Below are 26,635 nucleotides of genomic sequence, written 5' to 3' on the forward strand. Positions count from 1 at the left end.
ACAAGCTAATTTTTAAAAAGTACTGTTTGAGTACTAATGTTTACATAGTCTTGATAAACAATCAAAAATCTATTAATAAATAATTACTATTTCAGTACTGAACTCTTATAATCTGCAATTTGCTCAATGCCATATTCATGAAACACCTCTAGGTCTTAGAAAGTTTTATCCCTAGCTTCTCGTATTATGTCTGACACATATATGGGGGCAACAGCACTTGTTAAACAAATTAATAAGAGAATTCAACCTGCTGACATGAGGAAAAAAAAAACATAATATACATCATAAACACAACTGGACTTTTCATATAAAAACTGTAAAAAAATAAATCCTCTTTGTGTTTATTTTCAAAAGAAAACCCTTGGAAACTCCTTTGAGTTATCCTCAGACAGAATTTTAGCCTAGAATTGAGACTATTATAATTCTAACTTAATATCATTATCACTCTAAATGAGACTAAAGGAACCCAACGTCAAGATGAAGACAATGCCACCCAATTTGTTGCACAGACATCACAGACTTTCCCAATAGCAGCACCAATAAATTTTGGACTTTATAATTGTTTGTGTGTGCCCTGTTCACTACAGGATGTTTAGTAGCATTCCTACACAGTTGTAATAACCAAAAAATGTCTCCAGACATTGCAAAATGTCCCTGGGGGGGCAGCACGGTCCCTGGTTGAGAGCCACTGACCTGGAGAGGATATACTAATTTTAGAATTAGAATTAGAATTTAGAATTCTAGTATAGACAATACTCAAAACCTTTTTTTTTTTTTTTTTGCTGAGGAAGATTTGCCCTGAGCTAACATCTATTGCCAATCTTCCTCTATTTTTGTATGGGGGTCACTGCCACAGCATGGCTGCCAACGAGTGGTGTAGGCCCACGCCTGGGAACAAAACCCGGGCCTCCGAAGCAGGGTACACTGAACTTAACCACTAGGCCATGGGGCTGGCCCATCTAAACCTTTTTTTTAAACATTAAAAAAATACACATGCCTCCAAACAGTGGCCTTACATACTTTGTCCAGCAATGTTTTTAAAGAGAATTCTAACTAATTACAGTCAGAAGTAAACTTTAAAATAGTAAACACTAAAAATTGGATATATTCCATGAAAACTACTAAATATTAAAGTCTGGCACATCTGGGCCTTGTATTTAATCACATATCAATAATTTGCTATCACTGTATTTGGTGGGGAAGGACAAGAAAAGACAAGCCAACCAAGAGTATGGCTTTAATGTATACCTGTTCAAAGAAAGGTTTTACGGCAGAAAAGGGAACCTAAGTTATTCACGCAAGTTTTAGGGTCTCTTTCACCTTTGAAATACTGCTCTACCATTTCCTCAGTAATAGAAAATATCATTATATAATGAAATAATGTATTTTCACTAGTATTTCAGAGATCATGTATATAAACCTCACATGGATTTTTATACAAATAATCGGGTAATTGGGCCATTTCTCTAGTGGTGCAGAAGAGATGCTAGAATCCTGAAATGATATGTTCGATTTTGTGTTAAGTCCGTAAACACAAACTACAAAATCTAATTTCTATGCTATTTTCTTTTGCTTACCTTGATAAGATATCTGGTAATATCCCTCCCAGCAATATCCAGTCTCCTGGTAAGGTGAGGGAGAGAAAAGCCTTCATATACTGGGCAAATGTGAGTTACACCATCTCCAGAGTCCACTACTACTCCAGTCAATAAACCTGTGTTAAGAATCATGAGGTTTTAAATAAAAAGCCAAAACAGAAAAATCAAAGCCAGCAAATTTCAAATAGGATAGAAGCCAAACTAGAAACTTCACCAATTGGAATGGTCTAGAAGCCAGTATTTCTTTATTATTTGCTTATTTTGATGTTTGTTTCTGATACACAGACACTAAAGTCAGTGTGTTCTCACATGTCTCTCGTGAGACTCTTAGTCTAATCACGTGCTACCTCAGGAGAAGGGAAGAAACAGACCTTGAGACCTAGGACTGAAGAGCACAACGTGTTCTTAAAGCTCAGTACAATTCTTTTTTCTTTCCAACTTAATCATGATCCCTGAATTCCCCTGAAGTGAAATTTTCTAAAACATCACAGATAACTTTTATGAAAACCATTGTGAAAGTTAAATAGGACACAAATTGATAATGTGGAAATAATCTAGTTCTTTATCATTATTTTTGTCCTACAGTATATTCAAACTGTGTTGTTTTGGAAAAACTCCTGTTGATACTACATAGCTAGAAATCTGAGAACAATTAATCTTGGCTAGCCAAAGGATCACCTCAATTTTATTCACCAGAAACCAGACAGACAATGTCAGTTAAACCTTATAATAAAAGAACAGCAAGGAAGCTGCCTTGTTTCCCATACGTGCTATTTAAAAGTATAAATGGCTGCAAAAGTTAGTGTTTCACCTTTTGCACCAGCGTTAACTCGGGGGGGAAAAATAACCTTTTTCTAATAGAATGTTTTTAACCAAAAAAAATTTTAACCAGAATATGCATTACCTATAACTTGCTTAAGCATTATTTTATTGTTTTCCCATCCCTGAACAGGCTCTCTCCCTCTCTTTCTTATTAATACAAACTTGCATGCATTATAGCATCTAATTGTAATGATTTGTCTTTAAATACATTTATTCAAACCACCTCCTTTTGAGGCTGATATAATTTGTCTTTTCTTGATTCATGTTGTAAGTGTCATAAAAATCATATACTGCCTTGTAATGTTGCATTCTTTTAAACAGGAGACTTTCCATTGCAAAAAAAAGAGAAATCCACAACATCATTAATTCAAAAATACTCCCAGTAATAGCAACTAAAGCAGGGATTTACATTTTGTTTTCCAAACAGATCTTCCTTCTCATCCAACCTCACCTTATTTTCTGCCTCTCCCACCAGGTTACCCTGTACCCATCTGACCCATTTTCAGTGCCACATCCTTTTGTCACTGGATTATCCATTCTTTCCACTTCAATTCCTATGGATTCTTTAAGGCTCAATCTAGTTCTTACCTTTTCATTTACACCTTCCATGACCACTCTAACCTTCAGCCCAGATTCCTTTAATTGCAGCTAATCCCCTCAAACCTGTCTGTAACATGCACCCAAGCACACCTGCCTAACTCACGATGTCACTTCTCTTATTCAAAAAACCTTCCATGGCTCTGAATGCTTCTTCCTACTTTTTTTTTTTGTTTAACTGGTAGCACTAGCCACCTTGTTTAGAAGGAGAATTTCACTATGGGTTAGAGTTCTTTTTTTGTCTTCCTCTATTTTGTATGTAGGTCACCACCACAGCATTGCCACCAGAGTGGTGTAGGTCTGTGCCCGGGAACCAAAGCCAGGCCACAGAAGTGGAGTGCGCTGAACTTAACCATTAGGCCACAGCACTGGCCCCTAGAGTTCTTTTGATTAACATTAGACTGTCATTTCTCAAAATTAAGGATTCGACAGTTAAATAAAAATAGTTAAATATCAGAAATTAAGAGAGGATATCTTCTCATTGGATGAAAATAAATTTATGAATATTGCTAGAAAAATCTGTTCAGGTCAATTTTATTCAAATACAATTCAAACAAAAATTCATTTCAGCAGAACTGTCCCATCCTCACCCCATAACTAGAACTATTACCACCACTTTCAAAGCTTAGATTCAAAGTTCTTAATATCTATTTTTTTCAAAGTATTTTCTTTTTTTTTTTTTTAAGATTTTATTTATTTTTATTTTTTCCCCCCAAAGCCCCATTGGATAGTTGTGTGTCGTAGCTGCACATCCTTCTAGTTGCTGTATGTGGGACTCGGCCTCAGGATGAATGGAGAAGTGGTGCCTCGATGCGCACCCGGGATCCGAACCCGGGCCACCAGCATCGCAGCGCGCGCACTTAACCACCAAGCCACAGGGCCGGCCCATTCAAAGCGTTTTCTAAAATAATTTCTGAAATTTATTTTTTTTTTAAATGAAATAAAATTATCTAGAACCAGATAAGTACTCTCTGTAAATTAACAAGTGATTTTTGATTCCTTCTTCAAAGGAGAAATTACTCGTAGCTGGACTGTAATCGCCTTAAGAGCAAAGAGACCATGTCTAGCTTACTCTCCTCCATATCCTCTGCGCAAACAGAGTGCAAGGCACATGCAACACTTGGTGAATGAATAGAGTTTCTTTAAAAATTGAATTCCCCCAAGTAAGTATTTGCTATGTATCTATATGTAGTACTAACGACAGTTTAAAAACCCAATATGCATTTTTACAAGGTGATTTTTACTACTCCGTGTGTAGAATCAGATGGATCACATAATATTAAAGCTTGTTTTATAAGTACTCTGTCATACATGCTGCTTGAGTACTAAGTACTGAGTCCTAAGGCTTGAGGCTTAGCGCCAGTGTCACCTCTTTCAGAAAGCTTCTCTGACATGCTGAATGAAAATGATCTTTTCTATACCTTTACCCACTAGACTCTAAGTTCCTTGAAGGCATCTTTACATTTCAAGTGCCTAACACTCTGTGGCACATATCTGACACCCCCATAAGTCCCCAAAAAGACCATCCGAATAGAAAGAGCTCTCCCGACATGGCCAATATTTTATACAGGGAGGCAGCTGCTAATGGCAGCACCAAGAAAACATAGTAGTCCCCTCCATTAAATCCACCTCAAAAACTAGGAAGGCATTCCCAAATGTCTACCTTCTCCTTCGTAGTTAATTTATTACGTATTTGACAAGTAGGATTTTAAACTACCCCTTTTGGAATCTCTGTTATTGTTTTTTAACACTGCCAATTCTGAGGACAAATTCTGTGTTCATTCTCTACTGCATAAAAAATTTTTACTCTAAAACAGCCTAAAATAGGGAACCTCCCACTTTAAAAAAATTGAGAAGTCTGTTTACCTTAAATCATTCACTGTTTAATAAAAGAAATAAAAATGTATATTTTTATTTGATAAATATTACAAATTGTGAAAATATTTCAATAAATATTTGAAAATATTTGCATATATACATAAATACTGTGCTTTTCTGGGATTTACAACTTATTGAAAAGTCAAATTCCTTTGACATAAAATGTACTTAACAAATGTCTGCTAAATTGATTATTCTGAAAGTCAAGCTTCACCTACCTTGAGCATACAAAGTCAGAACTGCCTGGATGGCTACATATACACCAGAAAACTGATAAGTTTCAAACATTACCTGAAAATGCAAAAGGAAAGAAAAATATATTGGTATTTAGAATTTATATAACAAATATTTATATGCTTTTTTGATGGTCACAGAGTGGATTAGTTGCCCAAAACAGAAACAAAGGGACCTAAAAGAGTTCACCAGTCTCTTCAGCTCTTCTTGCCTCTATTAAGTCCTGCTGTCACAGACCTCCAATTTTGGGGACAGATTTTTGGATACATACTGAGTCCTTAAGCATTTCATTAGTGCTACAAAGCAAAGAGTTCTGAGTATTTTAGTTAATGGCTAATTAGAGTGAAAGAGCTTTCTGCATTTGAACAAGCCTTTCTTTTTCTTTTTCTTTTCTTTTTTGTTTTGTTTTTTGCTGAGGAAGATTCGCCCTGAGCTAACATCTGTTGCCAATCTTTCTCTATTCTGTACGTGAGCCACAGGCACAGCATGGCCACTGATAGAAGAGTGCTGTAGTCCGTGCCTGGGAACCAAACCTGGGCTGCTGAAGCGGAGTGCACTGAACTTAACCACTAGGCCACAGGGGCTGGCCCTGAACAAGACTTTCTTATAATTGATTAGCCTTAAGGGAAATAACTTTTAATTCAAAGACAAACTATAGAAATTGCTTAACTGCTGACCCTCCCATCCCTCTCCCTCAACCTAGGCCAAGACTGTGGCTCTACTTCCAGCAGTTAAAAGAAAAAAAAAAGTAGTAGTAAAATGTTAGGGCAGGAAGACAAAAATAAACGCAGTTAATTCCTGATTGTTGGCAGATATAGAAACTGCCCAGCTGCTGAGCCCAGCCTCCCTACTTGAGCCCCAGCTGCCACTCTACTCTCAGCTGAACTACACTGGAGGGAGGAGGAGTCTCCTTGTGCCCTCTCTGGTCACAACCATGCTCATTCTCTGCTGTCCAGGTTGGCTGGGAACATCCTGCAACACTTCTTCTGTCTTCTACAGTGAGCACTCCTTGACTGGCAGAGCTGACTACCACTCTGAAAATCTAGATGTTTAACAATTTTACAACTGACCACAATGAGAATTGCACAGAATTTAAATTTTACACCTCTGAAACACACACTCACTAATTAAGCATCTAGGTATTCTAACTAGAATTCTGTTCCATCATCCTTTATTCCCCCTCCACAGAGATGAAAATGGAAGAGTGAGGCTATATTTGCATTTACCAACTTCAAAGTCTGTTAGAACTGTTTTTACTTATAAGATCATTAAAAAGTATTTGTAGGGGCCGGCCCAGTGGCGCAAGCGGTTAAGTGCGCGCGCTCTGCTGTGGCGGCCTGGGGTTCACCGGTTTGGATCCCAGGCGCGCACCAACGCACTGCTTGGCAAGCCATGCTGTGGTGGCGTCCCATACAAAATAGAGGAAGATGGGCATGGATGTTAGCCCAGGGCCAGTCTTCCTCAGCAAAAAAAGAGGAGGATTGGCAGATGTTAGCTCAGGACCGATCTTCCTCACACACACACACACACACACACAAAAAGCATTTGTAGTACTAAAACAACTTTCTGGATGAGATTAAAGAAGCGCATTAGCAGTCATTGCCAAATTTGCACTCATAAGTAAGAGTATTAAAATAAGGTAAGACCTTTTTGCACAGTGAGACCAATTCTTGTCATTTTTGCAGACTAAAAAAAAAAAAATACCCATCCTAGTTTAATAGCTAGTCAGTGGAAAAGGCATCCAGGTATAATGTCATCTCCTTAGCTTTTTATCTGAAAGAAAACATGGTTTTCAGTCTGACGACATGTTTCTTTCTGATACGTTTCCGTGTGTAGGAACCTCTTGGTTTAATGCAGATATCTCTGCACTCTGATTTTGTAATGCGTTGCTAAAAATAAATAGCAATTACAAATGACTACTTACCATCACAAATTATTAGTTGTTGTAAATAATTTATAAGGCGTAAAATGCAATTAAAATATGAACTAATACAATAAAGCCCATCTTTCACAGGTTTAGGGGTGGCTATGAGGAAAAAAAAGTATTAAAATATGAACCAAAAAGGGTGATATGGATTCTTTAACTAAAACCATAATCTCAAATTTTTAAAACCCCTTATACAAAAATTAAGTTTTAATCTGGACTTTTAAAATATTGTCTAACAACTCTTCTAAACCCCTTCGAAAACTTCCATCAACATCTAAACACAGAGTAAAACAAAATATGTATATTAAGTAGTAACTGGAAAGTTACTAAAATACAAAAAGTTATTAAAAGTTTCTACCTCATATATAACAAAAGGAAAGACAACCTTGAAAAGTTACTCATCTAAACTATTAAGGATGTAGATTTCTTGCTCTGTAACTGCTTACACTTTATTAGCCTTTTCAATCTCCTTTTGCTAATCCCTCCTATCTCCCTGGTCCTTAGCCTTCTCATCCACTGTCTACTCTCGCTTCTTTGGTGAACCATATTATCTGTATCCTGATGACTCCCAATTTTATATCTCCAGCCCCAGACTTTTCTCCTGAACTTGATCTTATATATTCATAACTCTCTACTTGACATTTCTCCTTAGATGTCTAATGAGGACCTGAAACTTGACATGTCCAAAACTGAACTCGTGATCCATTCCCCCCAAATCCTATTCTATTTATCCTAGTCTTTCCCCACCTCAGTAACCCCATCCTCCAGTTGCTCAAGCAAAACCTCTGGAGTCATCCCCAGCTCCTCACTCTATTACCCACATCTAATGCATGAGAAAATTCTTTGGCCCTATCTTCAAAACAGATCCACAACTGGCCACTTCTCATTACTCCCACTGCTATTACCCCTAAACCTAATCATTATCTTTTGCCTAGATAATTGAAAAAGACTCAAAACTGCTCTCTCTTCTACCCTTGCCTCCTTATGGTCTATTCTCAACACAGCAGCTACAGAAACCTAAATCTGAGCCCATCCCTTCCCCGTAACAGCCCTTCATTTCACTCGGAATAAGAGTCTAATTCCCAGCCGGCCCTGTGGCGTAGCAGTTAAGTGCGCGCACTCTGCTGCTGGCAGCCTGGGTTCGGATCCCCGGCGTGCACTGACGCGCCGCTTGTCAGACCATGCTGTGGCGGTGTCCCACATAAAGCAGAGGAAGATGGGCACAGATGTTAGCTCAGGGCCAGTCTACCTCAGCAAAAAGAGGAGGACTGGCACGGACGTTAGCTCAGGGCTGATCTTCCTCACGAAAAAAAAAAAATGTTTCATAGAGTCTAATTCCCTATGAGAGCTTACAAGGCCCTAGATGATCTGGCCCCATTACTTTTCTGACCCATCTCCTGTTGTTCTCCTACACTGGCTTCCTTGCTGACTCTCTAACATGCCAGGCTTGTTCTCATTTTAACACCTTTACACTGGCTACTCCCTTTGTCTGGAAAGCTCTTCCCCTGTACATCCTGGCTAACTCCCTTATTCTGTCTTTGTTTAAACATCACCTTCTCACAGAGGTCTTCTACCACACCCTATGTACAAATGCAAGCTCCCCCATGCCACATCCCCCTTAACTTCCTATTTTTTTTCCTCTTTCATTTAGCATCTATTATCGTCTAACAAACCATTCAATTAACTCATTTTTTCTCTTTTTTGGTCTGTTTTTCCCTGCTAGAATGTAAGCTCCATGACAGCAGGATTTTGTTCTGTTTACTGATATATCCTACTTAGAAATAATGACTAGCATATAGTTAGGTGCTCAATAAATAGGATCTGGGGGAGAACAACAGTTATTTTTATTCCTTTTATCCTTAACAACAACAGTAAGATAAAGAAAGAATATTTGCTTTAACATCACATCACAGAACACATATATGCACACCCCATCTAAAAACTTACCTCTACAATCTTCTCTCTGTTTTTGGTTGGGTTCATAGGAGGTTCTGTGAGTAAGATTTTACAATTTCTGGTATCTATGTTAAGTTTCTCTGGTCCAAATGTATAGTCCCACAGGTGTTTCATGTCATCCCAATTTCGTACTATGCCATTTTCCATAGGGTAGTTAACTTCTAACATTGAGCGTAATTCACTTGCCTCATCACCAACCATAAGATCCTAGAAAATCATAATATCAAAGCTTTAGACCAGTCACATTTTTACATAAAATACCTTCAGAAAATCATACTCCTATGATATTTCGGAAAACTTGGGAATAATTAATCTTAATCTTTCTGGCACTTTCAGATAAAGTTCTTCATTCTACAAGTTAAAAAAGTCTTTTCTTTCAAGAACAATGCCCTGCAAAGTTTAATCATGAATATAAATTTTTATGCATAACACGGTTTAAATCAATAAATTGACCTTACCTTTAATACATATGTTTCCAAAAGAAGAGTATTAGCACAAATAAACCCCACATTTTCATATTTTGGAGGGTTTTGTATGAGGTTTCATCTGTTTCTTTTGCTCAAATGTTCAAAAAATAAGGCCTGTGATATGTGAAATAGCACATCAGGGAAAAAAAAAAACGTGTAGAAAAATGCTAAATGCATGCAGCACATCTTTGTATTAAATATCAAAATGATAAGTGTAAGTTCTATAAAGCATAATGAAAGAAGCAAAAAATGATTCTTTATTACACTATAATAATGCAGACACGCACCAAATAATTTGTAAATTTCACAAACTTCTACTTACATATGCCTGAATTAGAACTGAAATTAAGTTTCTACATATGCCTCACCAAGATGAATGAGAATTTGTAGAGATACAAAAAATTAAAACACAGGGAAACAATTCTTTAAAATTATCTCGTGAGCAACATTTTCAATCTTAAAGTGTAATACTAGAAAACTACACTATCACACATGAAGCAGAATACTCACAAGTCTTGTCTCCAATGAGAGCATACTTAAGATGACCCACATTTGAAAATTTTTTATGTATAATAAAGCTAACGATGTCCAAGAACTTAAACTTATTTTAGAAATCAGCTAGTCAAGATATTAAATAACCCTAATTTCTACATGAACTGATAAATTAAAAAAAAACTAAAATCAGAAATAGCTACTATTTGCTACAATACCTTAAGTTTAAAACATAGTGAAATGAAACGAAACAGCAAAATTAACATAAGATGTCTTAAAACAGAGGTTTAAATATATATAAATTTAAAACTTTTAAAAATAATTTAAAAAAAGATCAGAGGTAAAACCAGGGTGACAACTCTATTAAAAAAAAAAACAAAACACGACAACAGATTTCTGGAAAATCCACTGAAAGCAACAACAAAAAGGGAAAACAAAGTTAAAGCAGATGCTAGAAATGTTCACTGAAACTTCTCTGTTGCAACTAATTTCTTATAAAGTTAATTTACCATAACTTAATACTCAAATTGCTTAAATATTAACTTTTTTAGAATCATCTGATATCATAATGCAAAACAAAGTCTGTATCTGTGAACTCTAATAACATGCATATGTTGAATTATTTAGGGAGAAGTACACTGATACTTTGAAATACATCAAAAAACAAGATAGACTGATGGATGGATAGATGGATATGGGATACAAATATTAATGTCAAAATCTAGGTGATGGGTATATGGGGTTCACTGTAAAATTCTTTCAACTTTGCTGTATATTCTAAACACTCCTTAATAAAATGTTACGGGGGAATCTATATCTGTAAGTACACATATTACTTTTGGCCATTAACAAATACAATTTAATACACAACTTTGTTACTTATTTTCCTCTAGCATATATCTTTCTTTGTGTTGTACAAGGTAATAAATTAGATAATTAGATGGCTTATACAATCAATATGCATTCACAACTATATTTCAACAAATTTAGAATAAGTCTGATCTGATTTCATCAGAATATTTACTTTTTATTCCATGCAAGAATAGGGGCTTACATATGGCAACCCAACGCCAACTAAAAATAAAAGCCTCACATACCTACTTCTAGGATATACACACTATAAAGGATTAACTGAAAGAAACATCTGGCATTGAGTATCTTACCATCCCTATGAACAAAGAGGACATTTAAAATGGAAGAAAACAAGTATTAACTTATTAGATTAGTGCAAAATTTCTTGAATAGCTCAAGTTACCTAAACTTATCTGTATCTAAAATTTTAATTAAAGAATCCTAAAACATATAATCTTCCCCAGAATATTTCAACTTCCCAAAATCAAAAATGCTAAGAGCTTTATGTAACTTGCCCTCATACCTCAGAACCCAGTTATAAGCAATGAGATCAGGCTTTAGATTTTTACCACCCACCTCATCACTGGACCTCAAGCCTAAGCCATCACCTATTATCTGAAAGAATGAAAAATTATAGTAACTGTCTGAGATGCTGTTTCAAAGGCATTTATATTTTATGAAAAGCAAGCAGTGTAGACTATATTTGCTCAGAATCATTTTGAACAATGTCACCTCAAATTGGAAAATAGAGCAAAAACAAATTGAAAACCACAATTAAATCCCTAGAAGGAAATTCCATAAAAAACATTTGTTAAATTAAGCCTCCACTGTTCTCTACAAGAACACTCTTTTCTTAATCTTCTCAGGATTTTAACACAAATGCACAATCTTTTATTATAATAAATACAGAAATTTTCACTTTTAAATGCTTTTGTTTATTCAAAAGAAAACTCCACAAAGTTACTGTTACAAGTTAAAATATATATCACTAGAAATGCCTGATATTCATCTTTGTCAAAGCTAACAAATAACATTAAAAACAAACAAAGTTGAAAATACCTACTACAGAAGCATTCAGATTACTGCAGAAAAATATTTAATAAAAGAGTCACTTGTCTGGGATGCTCCCAGTAAGCTTCTAGCTCAAAAGAAAAAGGTACCACACAATAGTCCTTATTTAGGGGGAAAATCTATTGCTTATGGAAAAGTCTTACAAGACTTCAGCTTTTTCTTATTTATCCTCAGATACTGTTATAAAAACTGCTCATGAATAGGATGATATATGAAACAAGTCATTCTCTTTTCCTCCCCTTCTACTATCTACAGTTCATTGCACATTAAAATTTTACTCAGTTTATTAAAAACACATATGTTACTGTACTGGATGCAAATACAGATACAGCTATGATAGGCGATGTTCAGTTTAACATTGGTCAATAAAGCGGATTTATCCAAATGTAACAACTTCACCCCAATTTCCTGGATCACACACATCCTAAATGAAGCCACTTGGTTTCTAATATTATGCACACCACACTCCATTTTAATTATAACATTCATCTACAAGAAACACAAGGAAAACAATTCAAAACTATGTTAGTAATTAGTTCTAGTTTGGTCCATTGTATGCAATCACGAAAGTAAAGGACTTAATTAGTTGCTACCAAATTGAAGCAATGAAAAAGGTTAAAAATAAAGTATTTAAAATTAAAATATGGAATTACCCCCCTCCCCAATACTAAAGGGACACAAAACAACAACTACTGTCCCACCAAGCAAAAGTGGAAAACAAACAGAGAGCATGTGTGTAACCTCACTTACCATCTTTTTGTTATTCTACTTCAACAGGTCAAGAAAGGTGAAGAGAGAGAAGGTAGAAGTAAGAGTCAGAAAAGGCCTAAATAAAATCCTCACTGAAATTTTTAAACATACAAGCAATAAAGACAAATTAGGTTGAGGTCAGATGCAGTACTACTATACTTTACGGAGTTAATAATTAGGGCCAAATTAACACGGACAGTTATTACTCCTAAATGAAAATTAACTCATTAAACAATTTAAATTTCCAGTTTTTTTATTCTACCATCACATTTTAGCTAACAAGACACAAAAAGTATAAGTCAATTCTTTTGACTAAGCATAGGAATTCCAAAAAGTCAAATTTCTTTAATTCATTACTGAATTTAAGAACCTTAATCAAAGAAAATAAATGATAACAAAAAGGTGTAGCTGAATAGGTAGAGGGTAAGTTTAGGGTTGTTTTTCCAAGCTCTAGTACTCAAGTTAAATTTGACACAGGTCTCTTTTACTGTTTTCTACTGGAAAACCAATTTAACTTGAAAGACTTAAAAGATTGACCAGATTGAACAGAACTGAGCCAACAGAACACAGAATGACAAACCATACAAGCAAATGCTATTGGGCAATTCTTAAGCAAATGTCTTATTAGAATATTGACTAGTTTCGTTTCTATCACTTGGCCTTAAAAAGCAAGAAAGTGGAAGTGAAAAGATATGTCATTATTTGTGCCTATGTTGGCAAATAAAAATGGCTGTATGTGATGTATCTTAATACATCAAAAATGTTATTATCCATAAAGTATATTAAAAAACCATTCTTCTTTAAAAGTCTGATACTGAATAAAAAGTATGACTTCAACTTCATTTAAAAAGTTTATCCTTATCACTATTACTAGCTAAATTTTAAGTCAAAGTTCATTTAAGATTGAATTCAATCAGAATGAAAGGAGTTCACAAAAAGAGCATAAGGAATCTCGTAAATTTCCCAAAAGAAAAGACCCTAAAAGAAAACACTCTTATATCGAGTGTCCCATTTGAGTATCTGTAACATAACAAAACAGAGGCCAGAATAATTCCCTATTTTAAGTCTTTAAAAAATTTTCTAGTCCCAAGAGCAGAGAGCTACCAAGTAGCAAATCTCTACCACCTATTACCACCTTCCTAGATATCTCAAACAAATGTCCTAAAGAGGTACACTCTAACTCACATATTTCAAATGACTCCTAATCTAACAGTTCACTGAAGTCTTGCCCAAGACTGTCCAGATAAGACCAACAATGCTAGCTTGTTCACAAATAATTCAGTTAAAGAGCCCCTAAATTCTACCACATTTTGTAAAACCTGATCCCTAGGCCACCTGAAGAATGTAAGTCAATTGGTGACCACAGTCCTTTTGATTCTATTTCTTTTTTCTTCTAAAATATCATAATGCCAACTTGATTTCCAATCCCTTTGATGTGGGAGAAAAATCTATCATCCTTAACCCTGAGTCTCTCATGTTAAGTACAGTGAGCATACAATGACAACCTTCCCTCCTCTCTCCTTATAGTAAGACAAACAATGCAAGCCCAAATCAAGACTTGTACGGCTTTGTCCTGCACGTTACGGAAATCAGTTATTACATTAGTGAAAGGAGGAAATAATAAGATTTACAGCCTGTGTTTTCCTGACTAGCCATATAAAAAAGTAGGGGGATCAAGCTATGAGAACATGAAAAGGAAAAGTGTAAGGTTCCAAAGAGACACTAACATATAATGACAAATATATGGAACTGAAAAACATAAATATACCAGGCTGATTTCTTTTAAAAATTATATTATGTAATAGGACTTGAAGTCACTAATACAGTATTCACATCAATATAAAGATCTTAAGTATTTTACTCCATTCAGAGAGTAATGGCATCAAGCCATATTTAAAGTCAGATGAAATTAACTTCAGTTTTTGTGCCTTTCTTCAGGTGTTGATATAAATTAAAAATATAAGAAATTCTGCCCTCCCCCTTTGCTTTTCATGGCATCATTTTTAAAACTACTTCATTCAAAGAACACTTCACAGATTTTGATCCTCATTTATCAATAAATAAAATATTACCTTGATTTCAATGTTTCCCACTTTGGTGGTTGATCTGATAATAGGTCTTCCAACCAAAGCTGGGAAGATGTGTTCTGGAAAGTTAGATCCCGCATATCCACACTTCACAAACTGGAAGAGAATAGTAAAAGTGGGTTAGTGTCAAAGTATTTACTATATCCATTTAAAAACAGTACCTGAAAAATACCACTCTGCATTTATACCATATTTTAAACTTATGACGCTTTCAAATTACCCAAAGTAGTCACCAAATCTATCATATCTCCTTTTAATTCCTTTACGGCATTGACTACTACTGGAGTTCATGTTTATTTACTGGTTAACTGTTTATTTAGTGCCTAAGTCCCCCCACAACAGAGCAAGCCTTAGGAGAGCAGGGAGCTAAAGCTGAGCAGCTCACGCTGGAGCTCAATGCCTCGAATAGGTCCTGGCACACAGTGGTCACACAAGAAGTATCTGCAGAATGGACAAATTCACTCAACGAATGCTAAGTTTTTTTTTTGTGAGGAAGATCTGCCCTGAGCTAACATCCATGCTAACCCTCCTCTTTTTGCTGAGGAAGACCGGCTCTGAGCTAACATCTATTGCCAATCCTCCTCCTTTTTTTCCCAAAGCCCCAGTAGATAGTTGTATGTCATAGCTGCACATCTTTCTAGTTGCTGTATGTGGGACGCGGCCTCAGCATGGCCGGAGAAGCGGTGCGTCAGTGCGCGCCCGGGATCCGAACCTGGGTCGCCAGTAGCGGAGCGCGCGCACTTAACCGCTAAGCCACGGGGCCGGCCCACTAAGTATTTTTACAAAGACAAATGTCAGAAAATGAACAGAACTAAAGCTTCAATTCTAAAGCAGGCTTTCACTCATCTCTGGCAATTCACTTAATCAACCTCGTTTTCCAAAATGGGAAAAATCAAATGGCATGTGGACTAGCACTATGTTAAAAGAAACACTTATTAGGCTTTTTTGGCTATTTACATTTTTATGTTTAGACAAATGTATTCATTAACACCAGGAAACATAATTTCATATTCAGATAGTGTACTTCTCCAATGAGGGCATATCACTGATTCTGATAATACTTCCATTTTATGCATAAGAAACTGATATGCTAAGAGCTTTAACAACTACAGTAAAACTGAAAATAAAACCAAGGGTTTTTTAATTCTTATACCAATAATATAGATTGTTTAGTCTTATTTTGAAGAGCAGACATTCCAAGGAAAAGGCAATTAAAAATCCAAGGATGGGAGGAGGAAGCTATACAAGAAAGGAAATGTAATTACAGTATCTGCCCTCCCCCTTAAAAGTCTTTATTCAATGGAAGTCACATTGTGCAAGGATTTGTGTGTCTACTGATGAATCTCAAGTGCCTGGAACAGTGTCTGGCATGTAGTAAATGCATATTAAATAACTGATCAATAAATATTAAAAGTTTTGCTGTTGATTTGAGAGTATGATATTATGATTATATTAATATAAAGAATATGTTTAAAATATTGAGAAAAACTCTATTGTTCCATGGCTCCAGGCACCATACATTCTCTTAGAAGAATTAAGGAGAAAAACAGTATCTGACTGCAATGCATGACAGTAATAACACAAAGATGGACAGAAACTATTAACCTAACCCTTGACAGAAAGCTACTATGTACAAGGAACTGTTGTGTTTGACGGTGGTAAAACTTAGCACAAGCGTTAAACTGACTTTTTAAAAAATTGGTGTCATAATAGTTTATAACATTGCGAAATTTTAGTTTACGTTATTATTTGTCAGTCACTATATATATGTGCCCGTTGACCCCTTATGCCCACCCCACAACCCTCTTCCCCTCTGGTAACCACTAATCTGTTCTCGATGTCCATGTATTTATCTTCCACATGAGTGAAATCATATGGTGTTTGTCTTTCTCTGTCTGGCTTATCTCACTTAACATAATACTCTCAAGTTCCATCCATGTTGTTGCAAATGGGACGATTCTGTCTTTTTTTACGGCTGAGTAGAATTCCATTGTATATATACACCACATCTTCTTTATCCATTTATCAGTTGATGGGCACTTGGGTTGCTTCCACGTCTTGGCTAATGTGAATAATGCTGCAATGAACATAGGGGTGTGTAAATCTCTCTGAATTGTTGATTTTAAGTTCTTTGGATAAATACCCAGTAGTGGTATAGCTGGGTCATATGGTATTTCGATTTTTAGTTTTTTGAGAAATCTCCATACTGTTTTCCATAGTGGCTGTACCAGTTTGCATTCCCACCAACAGTGTATGAGGGTTCCTTTTTCTTCACATCCTCTCCAACATTTGTTGTTTTTTGTCCTGGTAATTATAGCCATTCTAAGAAGTGTAAGGCGATATCGCGTAGTTTTGATTCGCATTTCCCTGATGATCAGAGATGTTGAACATCTTTTCATGTGCCTGTTGGCCAACCGTATATCTTCTTTGGTGTCTTCTTTGGTATATCTTCTTTGGAAAAGTGTCTGTTCATATCCTCTACCCATTTTTTGATTGGGTTGTTTGTTTTTTTTGTTGTTGAGTTGTATGAGTTCTTTATACATTTTGAAGATTAACCCCTTATCAGATATATGATTTGCAAATATTTTCTCCTAGTTGGTGGGTTGTCTTTTTGTATTCTTCATAGTTTCCTTTGCCTTGCAGAAGCTCTTTAGTCTGATCAAATCCCATTTGTTTATTTTTTTCTTTTGTTAAACTCACTGACTTTTGACTAACCTTCCAAAATATAAAATTTTTATATTTCAAAGATATCTACAACAACTTTGTTGGAAATGATGTTGATGAACCACATTTAATTATAAATAGCATAGAACATTCCGCCATCCAGAATTTCAAGTCTTATAAATAGAGCTTTTAAAATGTTAGTCATGACTTAAGCAGATTAAAGCTATTTTTATGAAAAATCTATCTGAAATTAGGACGTTTCATATTCCCAATCCCAACTGAATTCCTATCATCTCAGTTCATGTTCACATTTTAGAACCTTCATAAAACATACTACTCAGGTATGTTTTCTTCCAAACCCACAAAACACAGTCTTGCTCAGTTTACCTTTGAGCCACCAAGGCTAGGCCATTTTTCAGGTATAGCTACCCACTTCTAAAACTATAATACAATTTTTATTGGATTATCTTTCAAGGCAAAAGTTAGTATGATATGATGGCATATGCAACAGACAACCTGCTTGCTCATGCCTACCTCTCCATTTGAATAGTGGTTGGTAAGAATACAATATACTTCCCACCCTAAAAGAGTGTTAAAATAAACAGAATTTCAGAAGCACTAGTCCATTTTTCCAAGATGTCTTCTTAAATAATTTATCAATGGGACCCAGAAGGAGTTGGACAATTACCACAGAGGAAAAGTATAATACCTAGTATTTTCTAGTAGATTCAAACTAAAAAAAAAACAAAAAAAAAAACCTCTCACACTCTTCTCTTCTAAATCATAAACTCTCTTTTGTCCTTAAGTCAAAATCTAGCTCACCTGATATGAGCTGAAATGATATGGAAGGGGAGAGAATCTAATTATTATCCCAACCATACCTAAATTCCTACATAAATAAAATTTGTCATGATCACCAGCCTAATATCAGCATTAGTCATAATTTACGCATATATTCCAAATACAGAAAGTAAATACTACGTGAACATTAAATTCTTATGTTGACCTCAAAGTAATGCACAGATATGGACACTGGGTAGGTCAAAAGTGTCCATTTGCCAGGCTGAAAATGCTCATTTATGTGAGTATAAATGTTCTTAAAGAAAATTATAGAACGAATGACTGAAAAAGAATCTACAATATTGTTGTTTGAAAAAAAAAAAAAGAAGCTACAAGTTTGGAAGGGTCATTTTCAGCATATTAAATGTAAACATGATTTTAGTGAGAAATCATAACAGAAGTTGAAGGTGGGAGGAAGAGCCTGGGATGGAGCATAAGTCAAGTCCCGGTGCAGGGAGGAGGCAGCTAAGGTTGACACACCTCCCTCTCATTCTGAGCCACACACACTGGGAAACACGAAACACGGCAAATCCGCAAATAACCACATCACTCAATGTTTCCTGATTACAACCGTTTAGATGGGTAGTTCATATCTTAAAATTCTTATTTGAGTATATTTTAAGGGATAAAATACTTGCCAAGTGCCTAAGGTAAAAAGACAAAAATTGACACCCCCCGAAACTACAAAAACAGTTTTAAACCTACTATTTCTGTGCTTTACAAAAAAAAAGGAAATTCGGCTTTTAGTTCAAATTAAAGATATCAATCACTTACTAATGAAATTATTTATTCTGCTTAACTAGTAGCTTATTGGAAGCAGATGCTGCCATAGTAATCCAGTGCTGGCATCCCTACAGCATATTAGATACGCTGTCAAAGGGGCAGTAACTGCACTATTTCACATTATTTCAAATGTGAAAGCATTAATAGCTATAATAACAAGAATATCATTAAAATAATCTACTTCTCAATAATATAAAACTAATAGACAACCTGGCATTCCCTTGCTTGCAAAAAAACAGTGTTTTTAAAAATCTAAACCATGATGTGATGAAATACAAAAAAAATATTCTTTTCTAAACTACTCATTTGCTATCATTTTAATCCTTTAAATTCCTCCCCCACTGCCATCATTTTAAGATACGGTGACTTAGTTCTCTCGTTGTATGCAATAAGGCTGTGTTTAAGAAATAGATTTTACCATATATAGTTTCCTCTTTATAGCACTGTGGTTTAAACTGGCTCTTACTTCCTACTGAGTCATCAAATGCTAAGAACATGAACAGTTCTTAGCATTCTCTCAAGCAAAAATGAAGAAAAACTCCATCTACAATTGCTCTAAAAGTACCTTTCTTGCCTCAGAAAATAAAAGATTTATGAAGCCTCATTTAGGCTTAATTTGTATTTTTCCTTTATTAATTTTATCTGATGGTATTGACGTATTAATTTAATTGTATAGTGATTATTCTGATCTCACACCATCAAAATATTTATTGTGTTTATTCCAAAGCATCTTGGAGGGTAAAAACAAACTTGGTTTTGGTTTATTTCTGTTTCAAACACTCCTAAATTCAACATATAAATTAGCATAAGCCTGAGAAAGCAGGCCATAATCAACTACAACTGTGAATTATAAATGAATATATAATTATCCTAGCATTATAAGCTACTTTGTATCACTAAACCCTAAAAACTGTACCTGTCACACAGTAGGCACTTGTCTTCATTTTGTTGGTGAACTAACTCACTGCTGACAAAATCACTCAAGTCTGGTATAAGAATACACACCACCAGGGGCCTGGGCTCAACTCTTGAAAAGCACCTAAACCTAAGCAGACCTCCAGATTTTCATCTATCTGGCCACTTTCAGTGGCTATTTTACGGAGTAGGTTTGAACAAGTACGAAGATGAAGCACATAAATTACTGGAATAGGATGACTTTCCCTCCTGTAGGCTGCTCTAACGAGACACTGCTCTAGTTGGGGGCTAGTGAGAAGAGAAGCAGGATCAACATCCGGCATGTGATCATAAGATCTCACCTACTCTTAGAGCATTCGACTTAGGGCCTGCCAGAGGAGTTTAAAAAATCATCAACTTCTCAAACTGCCTGTAATTTTAAGACCTAAAATGTGTAAGAGACAAGTTGCTTTAGGGCAACAACTAATCCCACAAGTTTTTAGAAATTAAATTTGAATATCTTCTTGAATATTTCATTGTAAAGGAATCACTATACCTTCAGGTAACTAAATAAAATCAGGATGACTATGAAGTATAAGCAGTAAGAAACAGAATATAGACTCTAAATGGTTCCTAATCCTCTAAATTTTCAGAAATATCACAGCATCCTGATTACGTATTATATCAGAGCTCTTTCTTCATTTGAAGTCAATCGTGTCTATAGAAAATCTGGATAAAATTTAAAGACAACTAGAAATGTAACACCAAATACATTTTTGTTTGAATTAACTACATTTTTTCTATTTATGTCATAGTAACTGATCCCTTGTCTTAAGGAACAAGATTCTTAAATTATGGATTAGACAAGAGACTAACCAATAATACACAATCAGCTTTCAACACAGCTAAAATAATAAAATAGTAACATAAAAATGAGCTCATGGTTAACAGTCCTATTCTAAGTGAATATTGAAAAGCTCATTATATTACAAGTACAGGGTTCATTACCATTCAAAAAAGAAGAATCCAATAAAATATAGCTGGCTCAGATTTCTAAAGAGAATACCTGACAAAACAAAATATTAGCAAAATAAAATATTTTAAATTCAATTTTTAAAGCTTTAAATTTATTTAGAAGTCAATTTGGAACTTAAATTCTTTAAAAAGCACCTTTAACTGAGTTTTAACTGTAAAAGTTATACACATTTATAGTTTCTTTAGTTTAAAGATAGCTTAATACATGTTTTGCTAAAAAACAAAACAAAGAACATTTTTCCAATAATTCGGAAGTCATGAAGTCTTTCCTATCTTCCCTCACTTCCTATTCCTAGTCTCACAGGTAACCATATGAACATTCCTTACGCATCCCTCCAAAACTTTCATATACAGATACAAGTTTGCGTACATATAAATATCTTTAATACAGAAAACACACATAAATAGGCTCATTCTAAAATTTTTTTTAAGTTAAGACATGTTTCCATAGCAGTGGATCTGCCTTTTTTAAGTATTCTATTTTGTATGGATGTCCCATTATAACACTCTTCTTATTCTTGTTCATTTTTAACTTAGTTCAGAAAGCTAGTATAATTATTGCTTGTAAAAATCTCTAATAAATTCAATCAAGGGAAGTATTATGGTAGTGAATATTAGCTTTTTTTCCCCCTCAACAACCCAGTTTCCAAAGTGTTTTAAAGTTCAAGTAAAATCTATTTTAATTCATATGTCACATTTATGGAAAGCAGGGGAGAAAAGTCACACAATATGCAACTCCAAAACGGTTCGACGTTACTGTAATGAAGGGGAAATGATCACTACAGAACTCATCCAAAATAAATAACATTTCCGTCTTTTAATCTGCTGACTTTGCTGCCCAAAATACATTTTTTAAAGGGGGTGGGCGTTTGAGATAACTTTCAAATAATTTCTAAAAAAGTGTTTTACTCAGATTTTTACAATTATTTGCATTTTAGAATCTTAGTGCACCTAAGGAAAAAAAGGAAGGGGGGAGACCAAAACTGATTACCTTCCCCCAAGGTCAGTGGAATTAACCCTTCGGCCTTGCGGGGTCCTAGATCTCCCAAGATCATTCAATGGAACATGCTGGTCTCTGCGGGGCTGCCCCTGGGCCAAATTCCCAGCGCGCAGAACGAAAAAGTAAATGATGTGCTGCTATCTAGCCTCCCCTTCTCTCAAAAAAAAAAAACCACACACAACATAACTCTCTAACACTGCGAAAGGGCTGAGGCTCCTTGCATGACAGCACTTCCCTTTTTTTCTTTAAACTCGTTTCCTGCCTCTCGTTCGCTACCTTCAACTATACAGGAAGAAGAAGGCCTCTAGGTCTTTCTCCGTTTCACACACCAGCGACCGTGGGGAACGGAGCCCTTCTCGAACACACAAACCCAGCCTTTTACCCCTCCGGCCCTTTAGCCAAATTGCCCCCGCTGGAGCGCGGCGCCGGCCCTGCCGGGCAGCAGGTGACATGCCCACCCAGCGCCGGCCTCGCCCGCCGCCCTGACCCAGAAGGCGGCCGGGGCGGGAGGCTCCGGGAGACCTGGGTCGGACCGGGCCCGCCAACTCCCCACGCCCGCGGGGGCAGGCAGCGCTGGCCCGCGCCCCTTCATCCCGCCGGCCCGAGGGCCCAGGGGTGCAGCCCCGGACGCCGAGGGCCCGCGCGCCCCCCCCACATCCCCGCCGGGCCTGTGGCCGCCGCGGCTCCCCGCTGGGCGCTTACCCCAGTGCCGTTGTCACACACCACCACCTTCCTGCCCTGGCTGTCCATCGTCCGCCCGGAAGAGAGCCGCCACCACCGCCGAACAACCTACAGCCGCCGCCGCCGCCCGGCCCTTTCCTCTTCCTCTTCCTCCGCGCTCGCGGCCCCTCCCTCGTCCCAACTTTCTCCCCCCAACCGGAAGTCTCCTCCCGGCCCCCCCCCCCCCGCCATTTAACTGACGGCCTATGCGGAAGATGTGGGGACAGGTGGGAGGAGGCCGAGACTGGCAGCGGTGAGCTCCTATAAGAAACGGAGAAGCGCCAAGGCCCCGCCCACAGCTCCAGTTCCGGCTCCAGCCCCACAGTCACCGACACCGCCCACCCGGGATTCTTCCTCTCAGCATTTCGTTCCCCGGGCTTCGCCGGGCGTTGATGGCAGTCAACCTGGAGGGTGTTGCGACTTTCTCCCTCAGGCGTGTCTGGAATTGAGGGCGCCTCTCATCCTGCTGCAGAAGGCGCAAGCAGGTGAAGGACACCGGGTCTGTCGCGAGATGGCAATGGAATGTGGCGGAAAAGCCAGCCGTGTGGGGAAGCAAACCTGGAGGTGCTTGCCCATCCCACCGTTGAACATGGCTTGGTGTGCTCTTGCTTCTAGGCCTTTTCAGTGGACAGAGCCTTAATGGATACACCCACACACACATATTTGAAATCATGCATTTATACCGATACCTCCAATTCCAGCCCAACTCTTCTTTGCCCAAATTGTCTTTAGTCAAGTGAATGAGAGTGGGTGCCTACATTTCCAGCCTTATAACTCACCACTTCCCTCTTCCAGCAGCACCGTGTTGCTTCACACCTCTTAAGTATATGTACCCATTTGAACCCAGAGCCTCGGCTTTGAAATAGACAACCCCAGTTTCAAATCTAGCCCTGCTACTCAAGAGTTTTGTTGATTTGGGCATATCCTTGTCTGTGCATGGGTGTAATAACCTCTACTTCCGTGGGTGGTTGTGAGGATAAAATTCTGTGCATAGAGTAAGCATCCATTCAGTGGTAGCTATTTATTATTAATTCCATATTTTTATTTTTATTTTTTTAAAGATTTTATTTATTTTATTTTTTCCCCCCAAAGCCCCAGTGGATAGTTGTGTGTCGTAGCTGCACATCCTTCTAGTTGCTGTATGTGGGACTCGGCCTCAGGATGAACGGAGAAGTGGTGCCTCGATGCGCACCCGGGATCCGAACCCGGGCCGCCAGCATCGCAGCGCGCGCACTTAACCGCCAAGCCACAGGGCCGGCCCTAATTCCATATTTTTAAATGTGCAGTTCCATCTGTGATGCCCCTACCTTTTTTCTTTTTAATCAATTGGGAGACTTCGACTGGTGCTCTAAGACCCAGTTGTCACTCTCCGAAGACTTTGCTGATAACCCTCAAGATGCTCTTTACTCTCTTCCTTTGTTGTTACTTTACAATGGATATATGAATAACATTATTGTGCTTGTTAAACTCAACAAATATTTATTGGATGAATGACATTAAAATTCATCTAGAAAAAAATGCCATCCTTTTCGAGAGGTGAGAACTAGAATTGTGCCTTCCACATGGCTGTACATGTACAATGACTAGAATAAAACTTGGATCATGAACCCCCCATTCAGTATTATAATACTAGGCTGCCTCTCCGTTTTCACTTTGTTCTTGTATTAGACCAGTGGTTTTCAAACCTTTATAAAGGCATAGAATGCTTTATTCAAATTTAATCTTATATGGAACCCCAACATATAAAATAGATCAAAGTAAATCTGCCATAGTGGTAGTTGGAAGTTTGAGAGGTTAGGATGGGAAGGAAGCCTCAGGGAACTATGTCTTCCCCAACCCTGCTTCAATAGTCGTCGAGGTTCTTCAGAAGCCTGCTGAACTGTGTATTAGTTCATAAATTATACATCTTATTTTTGTGACCCCAGTGCCTAGCACTGTGCAGTTTTCCTGGAAGCACATTTAATTGGTCTCAGCAAATTGAACTCAAGCATTTCTATGTCCTTTTACTTTTCCTCTTTATGAAATTAAATGGATTACTGATTTTTACTTTTTTTTATTTCTTTTGTGAGGAAGATCAGCCCTGAGCTAACATCCACGCCAATCCTCCTCTTTTTGCTGAGGAAGACCGGCCCTGAGCTAACATCTATTGCCAATCCTCCTCCTTTTTTTCCCCCTTTTTCCCACCAAAGCCCCAGTAGATAGTTGTATGTCATAGTTGCACATCCTTCTAGTTGCTGTATGTGGGACGCCGCCTCAGCATGGCCGGACAAGCAGTGCGTTGGTGCGCGCCCAGGATCCGAACCCGGGCCACCAGCAGTGGAACAGGCTCACCTAACCACTAAGCCATGGGGCCGGACCTTGATTTTTACTTTTTAAGAATAACATTTGTTGTTTTCTTCTGATTGTAAAAACAATACATGCAGATGACAGAAAATAGCAAACATCTATTCACTACACAAATGAAAATGTAGCAAAACTCCTTGATTATGCAAATTCAGATATAATACTATTGGTGAATGGTTCCTGCCATTTACACCAGGTGAATCCTGGTCATTTTACTTTCCTCAAAATACTGTGCCCACCCCCCCACCCCACCCCCGATTTTATGTAATTGAATTTTTCAGGAGGGGGGCTTCATTTCTAGCCTTCAGTTGAGAGTTTGCGTACGTTATTCCACACAAAAATCTTGCCAGATAGATATCCCCATTTTACACATGAGAAATGGGGGATTTAACAAAAATTAAGTCTAGCAAAGTCATAGGATATAAGATCTACATATAGATATCAGTGTATTTATATATGCTATCAGTGAACAATCTCAAAATGAAATTAGGAAAACAATTCCATTCACAAGAGCATCATAAAAATCTGAATAAATTTAATGAAAGTAATGTAAGACCTATACACTGAAAACTATAAAACATTGTTGAGAGAAATCAAAGAAGATCTAGATAAATAAACATACCATATTCATGGATTGAACACTTACTGTTAAGATGATAGTTCTCTCCAAATTTATCTATACATTCAATGTAGTCTCTATCAAAACTCCAGCAGGCTTTCTTCTTTTTAGAAATTGACAAGTTTGATCCTAAAATGTATATGGAAATGCAAAGGAACCAGAATAACCAAACAATTTTGAAAAAGAAAAGCAAAGGTGGTGGGCTTCTATTATCTGATTTCAAAACATATTATAAAGCTACAGCAATGAAGACAGTGTGGCATTGGCATAAGGATAGACATATAGATCAACGGAACAGAATAGATAGCCCAGAAATAAACCCTTACATTTATGGTCAATTGATTTTCAACAAATATGCTAAAACAATTCAATAGGGAAAGGGTAATGTTTTTAACAAATAGTGCTGGGACAATTAAATATCCATGCATGGTGGGAGAGAAGAACTTTGATCCTTACCTCGCACCATACATAAAAATTAATTCAAATGAATCATAGACCTAAATATAAAAGAGCTAAAACTTTATAAATTCTGGAAGAAAACAGGAGAAAAACCTTTTGATGTTACGGTAAGCAAAGATTGCTTAGTTATGACACCAAAATCATGATCCATAAAAAAAATTGATAAATTGGACTTAATAGAAATTTAAAACTTTTAATTTAGGTATTAAGAAAAAAAAAGACAAGCACAGACTAGGAGAAAATATTTGCAAATCATATATCCAACAAAGGACTTGTATCCAGAATAAGGACACATAATAATAATGAGACAAATTACCTAATTTAAAAGTGGGCAAAGGGCCAGGCCCGTGGCTTAGCGGTTAAGTGCGCACACTCCGCTACTGGTGGCCCCGGGTTCGGATCCCGGGAGCGCACCAAGCACCGCTTGTCCGGCCATGCTGAGGCCGTGTCCCACATACAGCAACTAGAAGGATGTACAACTATGACATACAACTATCTACTGGGGCTTTGGGGAAAAAAAAAAGGAGGAGGATTGGCAATAGATGTT

The 26,635-nt window shown here is 37.0% G+C and overlaps 1 protein-coding gene across 1 annotated transcript in view; it reads right to left on the minus strand.

The window, feature by feature from the left end:
• The window catches only part of ACTR2 (actin related protein 2), a 36,374-nt gene extending 13,564 nt beyond the window's left edge, over positions 1-22,810 (minus strand). Inside the window, exons 1-5 of the mRNA XM_004435616.3 lie at positions 22,650-22,810; positions 14,717-14,827; positions 9,004-9,219; positions 5,114-5,186; positions 1,578-1,714 (exon numbers count right to left, since the gene is read on the minus strand). Coding sequence (XP_004435673.1) covers positions 1,578-1,714; positions 5,114-5,186; positions 9,004-9,219; positions 14,717-14,827; positions 22,650-22,697 — 585 coding nt within the window. The 5' untranslated portion in view covers positions 22,698-22,810. The remainder of the gene's footprint in view (positions 1-1,577; positions 1,715-5,113; positions 5,187-9,003; positions 9,220-14,716; positions 14,828-22,649) is intronic.
• Between the last annotated feature and the right edge of the window lie 3,825 nt (positions 22,811-26,635).

Source organism: Ceratotherium simum, chromosome 11 (genome assembly GCF_057802395.1).
Source record: "Ceratotherium simum simum isolate JZ-2026a chromosome 11, ASM5780239v1, whole genome shotgun sequence".
NCBI lineage: Eukaryota > Metazoa > Chordata > Mammalia > Perissodactyla > Rhinocerotidae > Ceratotherium > Ceratotherium simum.